Raw genomic sequence first — 20,391 nt, 5'->3', positions numbered from 1 at the left:
CAAGAGAATACCTCAAGATTTAGAAAAACTCTATGAGAGATGCAAGCGGAGTACCTTGTATACAAGGGGCGACATTAGATAACAACTTAGGCGAACTCAACCACGATTGTGATTGAAATCAAAGGAACCAATCTATTGATAATTGAAATCCAATTGATTGGTGGTTGAGTAAACCACACTCCAAGTGTTTTAGGATTTTGTTATTTGAACAGTAGATCAGTCGGCTTGTGATCGTGGTATTCAGTAACCCTTATGGTTTGCCCAGCTGATTGGTGATTGAATATTGCAAGTTAGATGGGTATTCTAGAGTGGAACAGTCAACTAATTGGTAACAATCAATCGATTGTTGGTTCAAATTGATACAAAAGATCATATGTTCATCAATCGACAAGCCCAGTCGACTAAGGTTCGATTGGCAGGGAATATCACTGATAAATCCATTGATGGTACGTCTAGTCAATTGGTGCTATAGTAATTGATTCAAATGCAACTAAAGATGGAAATTTCAATGGCAGGATGTGAACAAGACACTATGAATTAGTTGACTAATGGAGGATGAATAGTCAATCGATGGTTGCCATGATCATAGAACGTTGGGTTATGAAGAATAGCATAGAATGACCAATTTTATATCCTGACATAGAACTTATACGTATAGATTTATAAACTTCATGTTGTGCATTGTGTTCAAGAACGATCTCACGAAGAATAATTGAATAATGGAGGATGAATAGTCAACTGATGGTTGCCACAATCATAGAACGTTGGGCTATGAAGAATAGCATAGAATGCCCATTTTTATATCCTGATAAGTATAGATGTATAAACTTGTTCAGGAATGATCTCACAAAGAATAAAATACATTGTTAGTCTATCATTCTGCAATGCTTACTAAAGTCATAGACTAGATTAATTATTAGAACTGACCACTCATTGCCCTTTTTGCTTGACTAACCCAATCCAGGTTAGCCAGAATAAGAAAAGAATATCAGGTTATAAAATCCAAAGTTCTTGTGCTTAACTGCGTTGAGAAAAGAAGCCTGAAGAAGATAAGAACACTCACCTAGAGATGTAACAGAATTTGGCAGATTGCCTTCAAGCCTCTCAATCCGTAAGGTCACCGGGAGATTTATATCACAGGAAAGGAAAAAACGGAACTCGTTTCCACCCATATGGATTATCCAAGTTTTTCAAAGCACTACACAATAACCATAAAAACTAATTATCAACTAGGCCTAACAGAATGTGAAGTAGTTATCAACGGGAACAATTAGATAGAATTGATGGCAATTGGTCACAAATAGGATACAATTCGAACGAGGATCCTGATGCAACATAATTTCATGAAAACAATGCATACAACTAAGTACTTCAAACAATGAACAGATAGCTAAGTTCGCAATCACAGTAATCAAACAAGAGGAAATTGAAGGAGCAGGTATAGTGTATACTGATTAAAACTTCACGCCCAGGGTAGAAATCGTTGTTCACCCACAGTGGCAGCCCAAGTAAGAAATAGATTGGCGTCAATCTCTACTCGATCCCACAGGCCAATCAAGTTTCCACATTGGTGTCAGCAGGGAGCACGACGATTCATCGAAGGTCGGAAATTGCAACCAAATCTTAACAGCCACACACCAGATCGGCAGCCCGGTCGTTCACCACTCCAATCTGCCTACTTAAACAAGAAAGCAGGTCTTCCACCTCTGGCCCTTCGATCCCGTTATCTCAATTGCCAATGAATTTGACGCCCCGCTCCTGACAGGTAGCCCTAAGAGGGAAATAGGAAGAGCAAGGGATTGGAACTCGCCAACCGTCGGCGTCGCTTTTAAGGTGGAACGAGTGGGGCGGCGCCCAGAGTGAGCCTACTGGATGTGCAGCGGCTCAGGGAGATCGGCGGGAGTTAGTATGTCGAGGAGGAGGATGGAGGCGATGGGTAATGGGTCCGACGCAGAGAACGGATACAATCAGGCAGATGTTGGTATGCGCTGGAACAGCGGGTCAGGTTGATTAGGTGGAATTTTAAGGCTAATTTTTGAGCAACTAATCGACTTAACCTAATTTATGAAGAAGTCTTATGGTTGCATTTGTTGGGGGATCTGCTCACTTTTCCCGCGCATTATTTATCCAATCATTGAATATATGACACAATAAGTTGGCTATATCATAAGTTTAATTAAAAATATTTCAAATATTAAGTACGATAATAAATAAAATTATGTGCAATCTGGAAACGTTATATATACATATATTTCAAATTAAATGATTTTTGTAATTTTATTATTCGTAAACAATAAGCCAAATGTTATTAATATATAAGTATTTTTAACCAAAAAAAAAATCAACAACCTAGGGTCTAGCCAAAGTGTTCCCGTATTCAAGATACATATTAGATATTAATTATATGAATGCATAATTTTATATATATATATATATATATATATGCTGCGGACAAAGCCGAGCGGACCGCTGCGGACTTGTCTTCCTGATCGGTCTGTAGACCGATCAGGGAACCTTCTGACCGGTCTACAGACCGATCAGGGACCCGATCATTTTCTGATCGGTCTACAGACCGATCAGGAGGTTCCCTGATCGGTCTACAGACCAATCAGGAAGGCAAGTCCGTAGCGGTTCACACGGCTTTGTCCGCAGCATATCATTTCTGTATATATATATATATATATATATAATTCATCTATAATAGAATCTATATTTATATTTTTAATTAAATCGTATTCAATATAGAGTGTCAAGTAATCTTCAATAAAGTAATCATTCATTTTATTGAGAAGTGATGTATTCACATGCTTTATTGCTAGAAAGACTTGCTCAGTAATGACGACAGAAACATGTAACATCAAATAAGATGAATCAATCATAAACCTTTGACCACTCATTCTCAATCAATTGCTAACACAACTTAATAAATATAGAAACCTTCAAATTCTTCATCACATCAAGTTTATAATGTACCAATTCATAATCCAAAGTAACAATATATTGATTTGGTTCAACTTCAAGATAAAATTTCGATGCAAGCTTGCAAATATCATCACTGTTAATTGATCAGTCAAATAAATTTTTAGGATCAAAAGTTGTACTAAGAGAAAACAATTCCACTGATAACTCATTGAACCGAGCATTTAATTCCATCAAGATGAAATCTATTGTCGCATTAAAAATATCAAAGTGGTAATGATACTCAACTGTAGTTTGTTGATGGAAATAACTGGTCTTATATTGGCAATCAAGGTCAGGCACATCAATTTCATTTCTTGAACAAAAATCTTTCACTTCATAAAGAACTTCTTCCCACCCACATTTTCTAAGTTCTTATCCTTTTGGTCGTAGAGACAAATATAATAGCAGTCAAAAGATCTAGAAATTATCTTTGAAGAATTTAACAAAGAGTATCGATTGTTCTCATAATTTTATGCATTAAGTACAAAACGAACACAAATTCAAAGCTTGTCATGTTTCTATAAATCCCCGAACTTCAGCCTTAGTTCTTTCATTGGAGAATGGTCACTAAGAACTTTAAAAAATTTACAAGTTACAATGTACTTACCTATGAAGCTTTTTTACTGAGTCATAGTGAGAACTCCACTGAGTAGTTCCTACTCGTTGTAAATTACCAATCTAATTAGCTCTATTTCCAGAATCACATCCTCCAATTACTAACATATTCTCAATTTAATTTCTCTGTGCAACATGTAACTCAGCAATATGCTTAGTAGAAGAAGTGACAATATTGGTAATATTATCCAAATGAGAATTCCCAAATAACACTGACATCCTTAATTGCAGAAACCAATGTCAATTGTAATCAATGGGCAAAATAGTAGACATAGTATGCATAGAGACAATCTCTGAAAAAATAATGTCTGAAGTCCATTCCATGCACCACGTATATTGCTAGCACTGTCATATCTTTGACCTCTAATTTTCTTAACCTGGAGGTCATGATGAACAAGAATATTCTATATCTCTTTTTTTCAGATTCAATGAAGTAAAATCACTAACACTTTTAATAGCAAAAAATCTTTTTGTCAAAATCCCATGATTGTTCACAAACCTCAAGGTAATGGTCATTTGCTCTCTTTTAGATATATCTCATGTTTCATCAACAAGAATACAGAAGCATTTACCTCCAACTTCTTCACAAATCATCTTTCATACTCTATTAACCATAATATGTAAAATCTTTTCTGATTTTCTGGAGCTATATATTTGACATTTTTTTTAGCATTCTTAAGTACAATTTCATTAATTTTTGTACTCATTGTTGCAAAAGCTTTTACCAATTCAAGAAAATTTCCACTATTAGATGAAAACAAAGATTTATCGTTACCTCTAAAGGCACAACCTTGAAGTGTTAACCAACAAATAGTTACAATTGAGGTCTCAAACACAAATGATCTTTCTTCTTTTCTTGAGATTGGGCATGCATCACATTATCAATATGTTGTGAGGGCTTCATCAAATTTTTAGCTCATATAGCATGAGGCGAAGAGGTTACAAAATCAATATGGACAAGAAATGCATATGTTTTTTCTTGATTCACCTTTTTCCAATTGTTAAATTCTTCATTGACTGATGATGAGATATTAGACGAATTAACCTCATTCAAAAAAAAAAGAAAACAATAAAAGTAATATATCTTATTTATTGAAAGCGAATACTCAAACCAATGAAATTTTTTGAACCATTTTTTATAAAATTGACGATTTTGACTTCTAGATTCTGTAGTCGGATACTCCAACATATCTGGTTGATAAGGTCCCGTCTTTAGATATGAATGTATTATCTCATCGCGTATATTAACATGATATTCACATATTTATTTTCTTTTTCCTTGATCTCGTTCAATATAAATAGAGGATGACTGATAGTCAGTGTCGGATCTGAGATTTTGAGGCCTGAGGCGAGCACAAAATATAGTGCCCTCAAAGTTTAATATTCATATATTTTTTATCAATATAAATATAAAAATATTTGAAACATGAAATCTAAGAATAAAATATAGACAAAATATATCATCAAAAATAATGTAGTAAGCAAATACTAAAAAAAAAAAATCCCAACAAAATATAAAATTCATGTTCCGAACTAGTACTTGAATATTATTTGTCTTGCATTTTTTGAATTAAAAGTATTGATTAAATTTGCATAATCAACTTTCTCAATGATTGTTTTCTCAATAGATAATATAGCTAATCCATTTAGTCTTTCTTGCGACATAGTTAATCGAAGATAAATTTTAATCAACTTCAACTTGAAAAACTCCTTTCGGTAGATGTAACTATAACGAGTATAGTCAACAAAACTTAATAAGTGATGTAGTCATTTGAATAACAATCATCCATTATTCTCAAATAATTCAGCACACCAATTGCTATTGTTGCTTCTCTAATGAGTGTCTTAATAACTTTAGTTCTAGAAATAAATCTGATCCATCAACATTGAAACACCCATCATGTGTTAATGAATTTTGAAAATTGACATATGAGCTCAAGAGATCATCTTCATCAATAGACAACAACTTCTCCAAACTAAATAAAAATCCCAAGGTTTTTTCTACTTTTGAAATTGCTCAAACCGAATTTCAAGTGAAGAAAGAGCTTGATCAATTATAAATATGAAGTAATTAACTCAAAAATATTCTTTAGAAGATTGAGGTACTTTTTCACTGTTGATCTTATCAAATTATCTTTTTCTTCGAATGATGCACTTTTCTCAAAAAATAGGTTTAATTCCTATTTCACTTACAATATGTTCAACTACAACCAAGTTTTGATCAAATCTAGATTTTTTTTGAACTCTTAGAGAAAAGAAATAAGCTCCTCCCTCTCTTCAGCGTGTGAATGCTTGATGAATCTGTTGATTTCTTCTCTGTTATTTAACATTTTTTGAATCGGTCAATTTCTTTTCTACATAATCACGTTTAAAACTAGCTAAAATAAAATATTTTTTAGAATACAAATTTAGATAAGACTTATTTATCAACTATTACTTATGAACTTCTTAAAAATAAGCTCATGAACATATCAAACTAATAAGCTTTTAAAAAAAATTTGGTGGCCCAAATTTTTTTGGGCCTGAGGCACTTGCGCCTCACTTGTTACACTATAGGTCCAGCCCTGCTGATAGTCGTTACTAAGAGAGGAAATAGTAGAAATTTGGACACTAGGAATTAAAAGACTTTCACTAGATTGATATTGCATTGTAGGGACGGTAGCAATTGAAGTATTTTCACTAGTTTGACAAACTCTTTTTCTAAAGAAAAAGGATTCACTTCTTTATAGTAGATTGATGTTCCATTTTGAAATAGTCCAAGTTATATCCCTAAATAAGTAATAAAATAACAATCATATAAACAAATAAGTAATAGTCAATTAATGGCTCAAAAGTACAATATTGAATTGAGAATATCTTGAGATATAAATTACAATCTATTAAAAAATAAAACTGTAAAAGTTACTGAACTCAAACAAAATAACATAATTTACAAAAGGGAGCCGCTCTAAAATAACAATTGATTATAATTCATACTAAAAAATAACAAAATTATAAAGAATGAGCGAAAAAATAAAAGAATTTACTTTTCTGACGTTAACATCCAAAGTAAGAAAGCCTCATCAAATTATGATCACACCAGTTCACAATTTTAAATCTAGATCTAGAGTGCAAGAGATAAAAAATGAATGCAAGAAATAAAAATTCAAATAGATAATAAAACATAATAATAATTTTAATTTAGCCTCCTTTTTCCGTTGACAGCATCTCTATTTTCCACCAAGTGCAGTAAAAACAAAGTTGACAACATCTCTTATTCGCTTAATATATTACCAAGCAAATCACTTATTAAAAAAATAATGTTGTTTCACATATTGATAAAAGCGAAAAAAAAATAAAATAAGCTAGCTATAAATTATTCAGACTCATCCCATAGACGCTAAGATCTGGCGACTGGCATCAATGTGGAAACTCATAAGTTAACTCAGGTCAGGTAAGCATATGTCATATGTCTACTCAATTTTTAGAATATTCATGAAATGTATTTTGCATTTCATGTGTACCGTTGAAGCTTCAATTAAGTGATGAACTCAATTAACTCAACAATAAGGAAGAAGAGTTGATTTCACCACAGTCAGAACAACGGTTCACCATAAAACTACGCCGTGATCGCTGAAAAGCTCAAAATCAGGAGCCTCCTGCTGCCGCACGCACCGACGCACGTCAGGAGCAGTGGGCAAAGATACATTTGAAATGTTTAAATTTATTTAAATAAAATTTTAAAATTATATATAATGAGAAATATACTTTAACCTGATGTCTATGTGTTTACTGATCATACGTTAAGGGTATATTTGGTTCAAATTATCATTTATAATCTTAGTTATGTAATCACATAATCAAAGTTACGAGGAATAAAACATAACCAAATGTTGTTTGGTTCAACCTAGATAATGCAACCAAATTTATTTTTAAAAATTTTAAAATTTTTTAAACATTTATTTATTTATTTTTCATTTTTTAATATTTTTTTTCTTTTTTCCATGTTTTTTCTTATCGGAGGGTATTTTTGGTAAAAAAAATTCGTTAACCCCGGAATCAAGAAAAACTTTAGTTTTCTGAGGTTTTCCTATTCCATGCTGTATGACCCTTTTGCTGACGTGTCGGGCATGGAACATTACTCGAGAATCATCGAATACCTAAACCAAACAAGGTTTTTGTTGATAACCTTGGATGGATAACCAAGGTTATCAAGAATAACCCCGAACCAAACGCACCCTAAAGGTGTTTCATGTGTACGGCGTTTATTGGAGACATAAAATTAATATGTTTAATTATTTTGATATATTATAAAATATCATAAATATATATTATTGATGAATGAAAAATATTTATTGATTCTAGTATTTTAGGTCTGAAATTTAAGCGGTAATTAATAAGGTAATACTAAATAGTTAGAAGCCGCTAAATTTACCGTTAATAAAAATGCTTTAACTAGAATTTATAATGTTATGAATTGTACTATATATTCATGTGAATATCTTGTACCAAATTTGTTGATATTTAAAAATGATGATAAATTAACTATTTAAACGCCGTTATAAAATTATCATTTTTAATACAGTGATATTAATTATGGCCTTATTATAAAAAGCACACTGGGCTAATTTTGATGGCAACAAATCTTATTCTTTGTTTCTAATTAAATCTTTCATATGTGCATAGGAGAGATCTGTGGAATTTAGATCGGCAAGCTGGAAATCATGTCCAGGAATAGGACATGTCCTTACTTGGGATTATGTTGCAACGATAAAATACTCAGATTGTCATTCAGATATCCACGATTTAAGTTTCAGTTATGATGAATTTGTAGGAATTTTTTCTTCAAATGAGACACACAACTAAAGGATGTTGGGTTTTGGATTGCTTGCTGCAAGCGCTTTCCGATTTACCCTAGTGGTCGGTGAAAAACTTCCATGGAACTGAATCGATCATCCCAGATTTGACATTATCCAGCATAATTAAATATTTTTATTTTATCCTATTTTCCCTTTAATCCATATTTGTATTAATTTAACTTAAATATATATATTTTGTTTAATCTATTTATTTTATAGCCTTTTTATGAGTTTGTGTCTATAAATTTTGGTGTAATTTATAATATTATTATATTATTAAATAGATTAAGTGACATTATATTGAACTTTTAATAATTTTTTTATATAGGATGACATCATAAAAAAAATTAAATTACTGCAAAATTTCAAATTATTATTTAACTTTTATACAATTAAATATGTAATACTACTACGAGTATCTGTATCAGATTCATTTAAAATTGTCATGGAAAAAAAATAATAGTGTAACGGTGGAGCCCTACAATAAATAACTAAGAAATTTAAAATTTAATTTTTAGTTACGGTGTATTGTGACAAAAAGGTCACGGATTCAAATCCTAAAATTAACCTTTTGTAAAAAATATGATAAGACTACATATAATGAATCTTTCCCCAGAATCCTGAATAACTGGAGTTTCGTGCATCGGACTGCCCTTAGTAGGGTATGACGTATTGTAGGATAATTTTTTTATCAATTTATTCTGATAGTCAATAAAATTTTTTTATGAAGTCAAATTGATCATCTTCAAGATTGATCGGTTGGAGAACGGGTGGCAATTAAAAAAATACATTTGAAATGTTTAAATTTATTTAAATAAAATTTTAAATTTATATATAATGAAAAATATACTTTAACATGGTGGGCATGTGTTTACCGATGAATCGTTAAAGGTATGATAATTTAGTTAGTCTCATTGATTATCCTTGGGATGACTGGTCTAGTCTTATAGAATTTTTCATCGGTCATCAAAGTAAATTGGGAAGTGCACACGACAGTCAATCTAGAAGCCTAATATCTTTTGGTTACACTCCCCTTTCCTCCATTTAAAGGAAAATTTCTATAAATACATCGTAGCTAGGGTTTGAACCAGGAATATCTGAACGACAACCTAGATATATATCCTACCGTGACACCATGACTTGGGAACGATCATATGTTAAAGGTGTTTCGTGTGTATGGCGTTTATTGGAGACATAAAATTAATATGTTTAATTATTTTGATATATTATAAAATGTCATAAATATATATTATTGATGAATGAAAAATATTTATTGATTCTAGTATTTTAGGTCTGAAATTGAAGCGGTAATTAATAAGATAATACTAAATTAGTTAGAATCTGACCGTTAAATTTACCGTTAATAAAAATGCTTTAACTAGAATTTATAATGTTATGAATTGTACTATATATATTCATGTGAATATCTTGTACCAAATTTGTTGATATTTAAAAACGATGATAAATTAACTATTTAAACGCCGTTATAATATTATCACTTTTAATATAGTGATATTAATTATGGCCTTATTATAAAAAGTGCACTGGGCTAATTTTGATTGCAACAAATCTTATTCTTTGTTTCTAATTAAATCTTTCATATGTGCGTTGGAGAGATGAATTTAGATCGGCAAACTGCTGGAAATCATGTCCAGGAATGGATGCTGCTTCAGTTAGGACAAGTCCCGAAAGTGTGTGATAGCAATTTTTTTTTCTTTAACTTTCTTATCTCAAATTAATCTTGAATATATTCCGCTCGGAAGAAATAATTAAACAAGTCATTACAGTAAAACTGTCACCTCTAATAAACTGAGCATTCACTAGCTAGGAACACACATGGCGTCATTGTATGCATTTTATCTCTTTGTATTTCAAAAATAACATTTAATCTCTTTGATCAAAGTTAAATAAAATTAAATGAGAATTTTTTTTAAAAAGATAATTATATCCTTATCTTTTTAATATTTTTTTATAATTTTAAAAAGAAAAAATATATAAATTTATTAATAATTTATGATAATTACTATTTGTTTGTTGATATCTGAACTAACTTTAGATAATTCAATGTGTATATTTTCAATATGTGGATGATTATTAATTTACTAATTAAAATTAATTAATTACATGTAACCTCTGATAATATATAAATATTAATACTTAATTATATGAATAAAATAAAATTAGATTGTTTAAGATATATGATCCGGCAGTAAGAATGGGGAACCCACTTCCTGAAGGGGATCAACCTGAGGACCGATGAAAGGCTGTGCGGTGGATGGCCGAGCCGAGCGGATGGGTAGGTCCGAACGGAGCTAAAAATAAGCCCATCCATGGGCTCATGTTTCCGACGCCAGGACAGGAAGACCGAAGGGCCGAGCGGGAGTCCGCTCGGCAGGGGCCAAGGGCCGAGGGGGTTGTCCGTTCGGCCAAATAGGGGCGAGGGTATAAAGGGTGCCGAGCGGCCTATGCGCTCGGCTCAGGATATGAGATATCAGCAGAAGCATGTCTGATGATTAGGCCGTACACAAGATCACACGATCTTGCCGTCACATCACGGAGAGGCTGATACAGTAACAGTATGGTCTCATGGACGTCTCCCTGACAGATCCATATTCAGACATGGCCCTTCTGACAGACCCATACCTGGGCATGGTCAAAGGGAGGTGGTTGCTTTGATTGGCACGCCCAGGCTTCTTTGAGAGATCTATATAAGGCTTCCATTTCTCCACTGGAGGTATGAAAAATCTTCATCTTGAAGCCACCTTTTTGTTATTCCTCGCCTGACTTGAGCGTCGGAGGGCCGTCGCCGGGACACCCCTCCCGGCTCGGTTTTGTTGCAGGTTCACCGGAGCATTCGAGGATCTAGCAGGAAGCGCCACGTGCCCAGCGTCCACTGATAACCGGTTCGGACAGGATCAAATTGGCGCCGTCTGTGGGAACGCTCCTGCATCCGATCAGAAACAATGGACGAGGCTGGACGACAACACACGGTGACGCTTTCTAGGGAAGAACTCGACGCTCTGGTCGAGATAAGGGCCGCCAAAATTGTTGAACAAAAACAGAAAGCAGCGGCCGAACGGCCGGAGCAACAAGCAACATCTGCGTCGGGTGGCCGAGCGGAAGCACCTCCAGCCACCGTCGCATTCCACCGGGCCTTATTTCGCACCCCTGAAGCCGGACCAGCTCGGAGAGATAGAGACTCTTCTTCAGACGAAATGCCAAGGCGAGATGACAGAAAAGGGAAAGCTCACCGGGCGGATTCATCTCCCGAGCGGACCAATCGCCAATTCTCGGAGGCTATTCTACGAGACCCTCTACCCAAGCACTACGTGCCTCCGACGATAGGCGAGTACAATGGAACAACGGACCCGGATGACCATCTGGGTAAGTTTGACAACACAGCCACGCTCCATCAATACACCGATGGAGTGAAATGCCGCGTCTTTCTTACCACTCTCTCGGGATCTGCTCAACGGTGGTTCCGAAGGTTGCCGGACGGATCCATCACGAGCTTCAAGGAATTCCGAACGGCCTTCCTCCACCACTTCGCCAGTAGTCGGCGGTATCAAAAGACAAGTGTCAGCTTGTTCGCCATCAAGCAAGAGTCAAGAGAATCGCTTCGAGCTTACATTCAGCGATTCAACCAAGTGGCGATGGACATCCCAACGGCCACTTCGGAGACGATGATAAACGCCTTCACGCAAGGCCTTGCGGATGGGGACTTCTTCCGGTCGCTCATCCGAAAGCCGCCCCGAGATTATGATCACATGCTACATCGAGCCAACGAATATATAAATGTGGAAGAAGCGCAAGCCGCTCGGAAAAAGGAAGCTCCAGTCGAGCGGACATCTACTCATGCCGAGCGGAAACAGCACACCACTCAGCAGCCCCCTAGAGGACCGAGGGCCGATGCAATCCGATCCCCCCATGCCAGATCTCACGTACAAGAGGTGGCTGCCGCTCGGCCCAAGCCAAAGAAGAGGTGGACCCCTATGTTCTGCACCCTCCATCAGACGGATACGCACAACACGAGAGATTGCCGAAGCCTTCCCTTTGTATCCAATCCTGTTCCCAGGAAAGCCGAACGACGATCTCCTCCCATCGACAGGAGACATAGGACCCATGAAATGGACCGAACCCGCACCGAGAGACGACATCAGCAGACACCCGAGCGGCACCGATCTCCAAGGCAGGAGAATCGCCGAGCGTCCAGAGAACGGTCACGACCGTCCGCTCGGGAAGAGGAAAACCGGAACAATACTTCCCGGGGCGAAATCAGCGTTATTGCCGGCGGACCGACCGGAGGAGACTCCAATCGAGCCAGAAAGGCGGGCGTCCGACAGCTGCAGATCCATGCGGTCGGCTGTAGCCAAGAGCGGGCAAGTGGACCGGAAATCACTTTCGGACCCGAGGACTTGGAAGGAGTAGAAGTGCCCCACGACGACGCGCTGCTCATTAAAGCGGTAGTAGCAAATTACACCATTCACCGCATATTTGTTGACACAGGGAGCTCGGTCAACATCATATTCAAGAAGGCGTTCGATCAGCTGCAAATTGATCAAGCCGAGCTGCTGCCTATGACGACCCCGCTCTACGGGTTTACGGGCAACGAAGTTCAGCCGGTCGGACAGATCCGGCTAGCCACCTCGCTGGGAGAGGAGCCGCTCAGGAGGACCAGGACAATAAACTTCGTGGTGGTCGACTCTCCATCATCCTACAACGTCATTTTGGGACGACCGGCGCTCGGCGAATTCCGAGCGGTTGTCTCAACCTTCCACCAGAAGATAAAGTTCCCCGTGGAGGACAAAGTAGGAGAAGTGAGTGGAGATCAGCGGTGCTATATAGAGATGATCCGAGCAGAAGCTTGCTCCGCTCGGAAGGCGCCCCGAATCGAGGTAAATGCCATAACCGAGAAACCTCCTGCTTTAATTTATGATGAAAAGGAGGAAGTTCAGATCCATCCGACCCAACCGGAGGCCACGACTTTTATCGCCTCGGATCTGGAAGAAGAGCAGAAGGAGAAGCTGATCCAATGCCTCCAGCGAAATCATGATGTCTTTGTCTGGAATTTCGCCAAGCCTGACGCAGCATGAGTTGCATGTCCGACCGGACGCTCGGCCAGTGAAGCAGAGAAAAAGGGACTTCAGTGCCGAACAAAATGCCATCATCCGAGCGGAAGTAGAAAAACTTCTGAAGGCCGGCCACATACGCGAGGTGCAGTTCCCGAGCTGGCTGGCCAACGTAGTATTGGTCTCCAAGCCGGGCGGCAAGTGGAGGGTCTGCATCGACTTTTGAGACCTAAACAAAGCATGCCCCAAGGACTTTTATCCTCTGCCTCGGATAGATCAGCTGGTGGACTCTACGGCCGGCTGCGAATTAATTTGCATGCTTGACGCCTACCAAGGATATCATCAAGTGCCGCTCGCCCGGGAGGATCAAGAAAAAGTAAGCTTCGTAACGGCCGACGGCACATATTGCTACAAAGTGATGCCGTTCGGATTGAAGAATGTCGGGGCCACCTATCAACGCTTGATGAACAAGGTGTTCAAGGAGCAAATCGGGCGGAATCTGGAAGTTTATGTGGACGACATTCTTATCAAATCCGTCCGAGCGGCCGATCTTTTTAAGGATATGGAAGAAACCTTCCGAACACTGCGCAAATATGGAGTCAAGCTAAATTCCCAGAAGTGCCTGTTCGGAGCGAAAGGAGGCCGTTTCTTGGGGTATATAGTGACCGAGCGGGGAATCGAAGCAAATCCCAGCAAGGTGAAAGCACTGCAAGACATGCCGCCCCCAAGAAATACAAGAGAAGTGCAAAGGTTGACCGGTCGGATAATTGCTTTATCCAGATTCATCTCCAGAACCGCCGACCGGAGCCTGCCATTCTTCAAGATCCTGCGCAAGGCTACTAAGTTCCAGTGGGATGAAGAGTGTGACCGAGCATTTGAAGAGTTGAAGACATATCTAAATTCTCTGCCTGTGCTGGCCAAGCCGATCGTGGGTGAGTCACTGTATATGTATCTGTCGTCAACTGAGCATGTTGTAGGCTCAGCACTTGTGAGGGCGAGCGGCGAGGAGCAGCCGGTGTATTTTCTGAGCCATATTTTAAAAGACGCTGAATCTCGTTACACTGGGCTCGAGAAGTTGGCCTTAGCTTTGGTTCTAGCCGCTCGGCGCCTTCGACCGTATTTCTTGGCTCACACCATCATTGTCCGAACGAACAGTCCACTCGGAAGGGTGTTGTTGAATCCAGAAGCGTCCGGACGGCTTATCAAGTGGACGACAGAATTAAGTGAATTTGACATCCAATATCAGCCCCGCTCGGCGATTAAAGCCCAATCCTTGGCTGATTTTGTGACCGAAGTGCAAAGACCAGAGCCGGAGGCTATGTGGAGAATATATGTGGATGGATCCTCCACCCGGCTCGGAAGTGGGATCGGAATATTACTACTCTCACCTCAGGAGGAAAAGATGCACTTATCCATCCGACTAGATTACAAAGCGACTAACAATGAAGCCGAGTACGAGGCCCTTATAGCCGGATTGCAGGCCGCTCGGCATGTGGGGGCCGGTCGGGTGACACTTTATTCGGATTCACTGTTAGCCGCTCAGCAACTCTCCGGCACCTTTGAAATCAACTGTGTTCGGCTTAAGCTCTACGCTGAGGCCTTTGAAAAACTCAAAGCTACTTTCCGAGAGGTGCTTATTCAGAAGATTCCCCGAACGGAGAACCAGGCGGCCGATGAGTTAGCCAAACTCGCGAGTTCAATAACGCCGGTCGCCATTCAGCAACCAATTGAAAAAACGCTGCTGGTGGCGCATGTCGACCGGATGCAAGGCCTCACATTTCCAAGAGACTGGAGGACACCTATTATGGAATTTCTCCGTTCGGGCACCACACCATCCGATGAATATGCAGCCCGGCTCCTTAGAAGAAGAGCCGGTCGATTTACACTCATCGGAGATCAGCTTTACAAGAAAGCTTTCTCGCGTCCTCTGCTGAAATGTGTAAGCTCGGAGGACTCAGCTTACATCCTCCAGGAAGTACATCAAGGATCATGCGGAGGTCATCCGGGAGGACGCTCGTTAGCCAAAAAGATCCTCTTAGCCGGATACTTTTGGCCAACTTTACAAACAGATGCCGCTCGGGTAGTATCTACTTGCCTTTCATGCCAGAAGTATCACAACTTCTCTCACCGACCGGCAGAGGAGATGAAGGCATCAACCATCTCATGTCCGTTCGATCAATGGGGAATGGATATTGTGGGTCCGTTTCCGATGGCGACCGGGCAGAGGAAATTCTTACTAGTGGCGGTGGATTACTTCTCCAAGTGGGTGGAGGCCGAGCCGCTCGCAAAGATTACTGAACAAATGGTTAAAAAATTCATCTGGCAACACATCATTTGCCGGTTCGGCATCCCTCGCCGACTAGTGTCCGACAACGGGCGGCAATTCACAGGGAAGATGTTAGAGGATTGGTGCAAGAGCTACGGCATTGAGCAACATTTCACATCCGTGGCCTATCCTCAGAGCAACGGTCAAGCCGAAGTCGCCAACCGGGAAATTCTTCGTATTCTGCGCGCTCGGCTCGACCATTTGGGAGGGAGTTGGCCAGATGAAGTGCCGAGCGTCCTGTGGGCCATCCGAACGACGCCGAAAGAAGGAACAGGAGTCACACCGTTCCATTTGGTATATGGCGGTGAGGCTGTCATTCCGGTCGAAGTTGGAGTTGAGTCAACCCGGATCCAGAGCTACGATGATGACAACGCCGAACGAAGAAACATGGAGCTGGACTTGGTAGAAGAGGAGAGGGCGAAGGCGTCCGTTCGGCTGATGGCATACCGTCAGCGGATGAAGCAAAACTACAACCGGCGCGTCATTCCCCGATCATTCCAGGTCGGCGATCTTGTTTGGAAGAAGATCAAGCCGGTCGGTGACGTCGGCAAACTTGAAGCTCCATGGGCAGGTCCTTTCAAAATCATCGAAAAGCTCCGCTCGGGCGCGTATTATCTGGAGGATGAGGACGGTCGGCAGCTAGATAGACCGTGGAGTGCGAACCACCTCCAGCCTTACCGGGCGGGGTGAAAGGTGTATCACTGTAAATCACCTTGTGTACATTTTTCGACTGATTACTGAAAATGCAGAAATGAAAGGTCAAAAGAGCGAAAATAAGGCATTATCATCGAAAAACGAAGGCCCCGTGCTGCTCGGCCGGAGGTATATGGGTCGAGCCAAGCGCTCGAAAATCGGGGGCCCCGTACCGTTCGGACGGAGGTAAATTATCTGAGCCAAAATGCTCGACGAAATAGACCATGAGCCGTTCGGTCGGGAGTACGTTCTCCGCGCTGGGTGGCAGGTGCGCTAAATATAAATGTATATACTTTTTCGTCGCTTATATGCTTGCGATGCAGGAAGCAAAAAGATAAAAGCACATTGAGCATTCTCCGATGAACGGTTCGCCGTTCGGCCGTAAGGTTCATATCCGAGCCGGGAGCTCGGACTCGAAGACCCCAGGCCGCTCGGCCGGGCTGCGTATAGAATATAAACACCGTTCGAACTTGAAGACCCTGAGTTGTTCGGCCGGGCTGCATACTAGGGTGGCAGAAAGAAAAACCAAAACCCTGCGCTGATCAGGGTGATAGCGGGAGGTTATGGCCTGGAACGAAGGCCTGAGCCGTTCGGCCAGGTGTGTAGTCTCACTGGGACGCGTCGACGAGCACCGTCGTTAAAAATCGAGAGCCGCGCCGATCGGCTATAAGAACCGCGCCGTCGAGCTCCGACGATAAATATCGAGAGACGAGCCGGCGTCTATAAATAATCCGAGCGGACGCGCCGACGAGCCCCGTCGTTAAAAATCGAGAGCCGCGCCGACCGGCTATAAATATCCGCGCCGACGAGCACCGTCGAAAATCGAGCCGCTACCGACCGCTATAAAACCGCGTCGACGAGCCCGTCGTTAAAATCGAGAGCCGACCGGCTATAAATATCCGCGCGACGAGCCCCGTCGTTAAAATCGAGACCGGCTATAAAAACCGCGCCTCGAGCTCCGACGATAAATATCGAGAGGCGGTGTCTATAAATAATCCGAACGGACGCCGACGAGCACCGTCGTTAAAATCGAGAGCCGCCCGACCGGCTATAACCGCGCCGTCGAGCTCCGACGATAAATATCGAGAGAGGGTCCATAAATAATCCGAGCGGACGCGTCGACGAGCCCCATCGTTAAAATCGAGTCGCGCCGGCGACTATAAACGCGCCGTCGAGCTCCGACGATAAATATCGAGAGACGAGCCGCCGTCTATAAATCACCGAGCACCGACGAGCACCGTCGTTAAAATCGAGAGCCGCGCCGATAAAACCGCCGAGCTCCGACGATAAATATCGAGAGACGAGCGCCTATAAATAATCCGAAGCGGACGCGACGAGCCCCGCTCGTTAAAATCGAGAGCCGCTACCGGCTATAAATATCCGCGCCGACGAGCACCGTCGTTAAAAATCGAGAGCCGCGCCGATCGGCTATAAATACACCAAGCGGAAGGACGAATATCGGAGTAAGAAACTGCGGAAACTATAAATATTAAAGCATTCAGGCCCGAAGGGGGGTTGGTCCTTCGACACTCGGCGTTTATTGACTTCACGCAAGCAGGATACGTGCAGAGCGAGTAGGTCTGCTCACTCGCACTTTATGCAATGAGCCAAGCCTATCGGACGCGTGAGGGAGAAAGCTTAAGAGCACGACTGGCGAAAATTTTACAAGCATTAGTGTTAAGCAAACAGAAGAATATTATGGACAATGGGTAGGAAGACAGGAAAAGGGGCATCGTTTCATTAGAAGAAAAATTATGCCGAACGACACGTACAAAAATTTCACATCCGTCGAGCGGAGGAAGTACAAAAAGTGCTTGAAATAACCCACATCACTCCGGATCCTCAAAATTAAAAAAGGTGTCCGGGATGTCGTCGATCATGGCCGCCAGTTCGGGAGGGGGAATGCTCAGGTCAGCAGGAAGATGCCCCCCCTTTTTGAAGTACGCCGTGGTGACCTTGACCGCCTCGAGGAAGGTTGAGGAGACGTTGCCACCAAACTTTTCACCAAATCGCTCTGAGCGGATGTATTCTTGGCGCGCTACAGCTAGGCGACTAGGCTCTCCCTCCTTATATTTTTTGAGCAACGCCCGGGAAGCAGTTAAGGAATCTTGGAGGGCCTTCAAGTTTGCTTCAGCCTTTGTGCGTTCAGCTGGGCCTCCAGATCCTTAGATCGCTGATTTAGCGCATGGACATCTACTTTCATTCTGTCCAGGTCAGCGATCGCCTGCCTCTTCCGGCTACCGGCGCGCTTCACATCTTTGTCACGCTTCTTCACCAAGTCCGCTAGCCGAGCTACTTCAGCAGCCAGGTCGGCAGCCTTCTTCTGTTCGGCCTCAAAAGCTTGTTTCTCCCGCTCGGCCGTGGGACCTTCCGACACTTGGAGTTTTTCCAGAAGGCCCTCCAACTCGGCTAGCCGATGGCTAGTGGCAATTTGCTCAGCCCAGCGCTGTAAGGGAAATAATAATGTCAGGAATCAAACAATAGCATGACACGGGAATGACGAGCTGCTTGGGCGTCATAAGGGCCACCTGAATCTGGGCGTCCTCGAAGAGTTTGGCGAGCGGACCAGTCAGGGTTATTTCGTGAACGGGGCTCGATGGCCGATCGGCAGACAGTAAATATTCCTCCGATGGGAATCGGAGGGTAGTCTTGATGGTAGGGTGGCCGGACGGCGCTTCTTCAGTCGCGGCCGCCTGATGCGAGGACTCCCCTATGGTGGAAGTTTCGCCCAACCGACGTAAGCGGCGGCGAGATCGGGAAGACTGTGCGGCAGGCGAAGCCATAGGGGTCCCGATCCGGGATGGCGTGCGGTCGGGCGAAGTTACGCCGATCGGCGCCTGTGGTTCCCCCTCTTGGGCTAGCGGAAGGCGGGGGTCTCTTCGACGTTTCCGCCGAACCTCCAAAGGTGGATCTCCAACCTGGGGAACCGGGGAAGCGGATGAGGCAGCTTCTGTTTCAGGAGCGGACTGTGCCCCTCCCTCTCCTGCACCTGCCGGGCGGCTAGGGATTAAACCCCGCTCGGCGAGCTCCTTTTTGGTGGCCGCTTCAATTTCTACAGACTTCAATTTCAAGTGAGCGGTAGCCTTGGAGCGCCACATGACATCAGCTGCAGTGAAAGAAATTAAAATCAGTTAGACAAAAAAGACTAAGAGAGTAAAGAGTCCTTACTCATGCGGAAGGGGAGATTCGCCTGAACGGGAGATAACCCGAAAATATATAACACCCCCTTCAGGAGCAACTGGTCGATCTTGTATCGCTGGAGGCTGGATTACTTCTGAACTTGCCGAGCTCCGGCTGGGTCGGCACGGCGGTCTGCCATTGGGTGCGGAAGGCTGGCCGATCGGGAAGTCGGATGAAGAAGAAAAACTCCTTCCAGTGTTTGTTGGAGGTCGGCATGTTATCAAAAAATTTAAAGCCTATTCTACTTTGGAAGATAAAGGTGCCCGGCTCGGATTGTTTGGGGTAGAAGAAGAAATGGAATATCTTAGGGTCAAGAGGAATACTGTGCAACTTAAAGAGGACGACCATCCCACTCAGCAACCTAAAGGAATTCGGCACAAGCTGGCCGAGCGGGATGCGGAAGTAATTACAAACCTCCAGAATAAATGGATGAGTAGGAAATCTAAGGCCGCCCTGGAATTGGTCTAAAAAGAAACAAATGGAGCCGATCGGCGGGTCGTGTGGACGGTCGGTCGGGCCGGCTATAATTATTTCGTGGTCATCAGGAAGCCCGTATGTCCGAACAAGGCGCTGGGCATGCTCCTCATCGAATCGGCTCTCCATGGTCAGGTACCAGGGGCCCGAAATGTTAACAGCGGGTTCGGAGGAACTCGCCATCTCAGAAAGAAATCAAAGGAAGGGAAACGAAAGGAGCGAAATGAGCAGGGAA

At 41.9% G+C, this 20,391-nt stretch overlaps 1 protein-coding gene across 2 annotated transcripts in view; it reads right to left on the bottom strand.

The window, feature by feature from the left end:
- The window catches only part of LOC122026322 (phosphatidylinositol 3-kinase, root isoform), a 34,460-nt gene extending 32,455 nt beyond the window's left edge, over window positions 1–2,005 (bottom strand). For both annotated transcript variants that reach the window (XR_006124105.1, XM_042584995.1), the window contains exons 1-2: window positions 1,452–2,005; window positions 1,064–1,198 (exon numbers count right to left, since the gene is read on the bottom strand). Coding sequence is in view for 1 of the 2 variants with exons in the window: in XM_042584995.1 (XP_042440929.1) it covers window positions 1,064–1,172 (109 nt within the window). In the remaining variant the exon portion in view is untranslated. The remainder of the gene's footprint in view (window positions 1–1,063; window positions 1,199–1,451) is intronic.
- Window positions 2,006–20,391: the final 18,386 nt, after the last annotated feature.

The sequence above is a fragment of the Zingiber officinale genome, chromosome 10A, assembly GCF_018446385.1.
Source record: "Zingiber officinale cultivar Zhangliang chromosome 10A, Zo_v1.1, whole genome shotgun sequence".
Lineage (NCBI taxonomy): Eukaryota > Viridiplantae > Streptophyta > Magnoliopsida > Zingiberales > Zingiberaceae > Zingiber > Zingiber officinale.
This window is presented reverse-complemented; position numbering and strand designations above follow the sequence as displayed.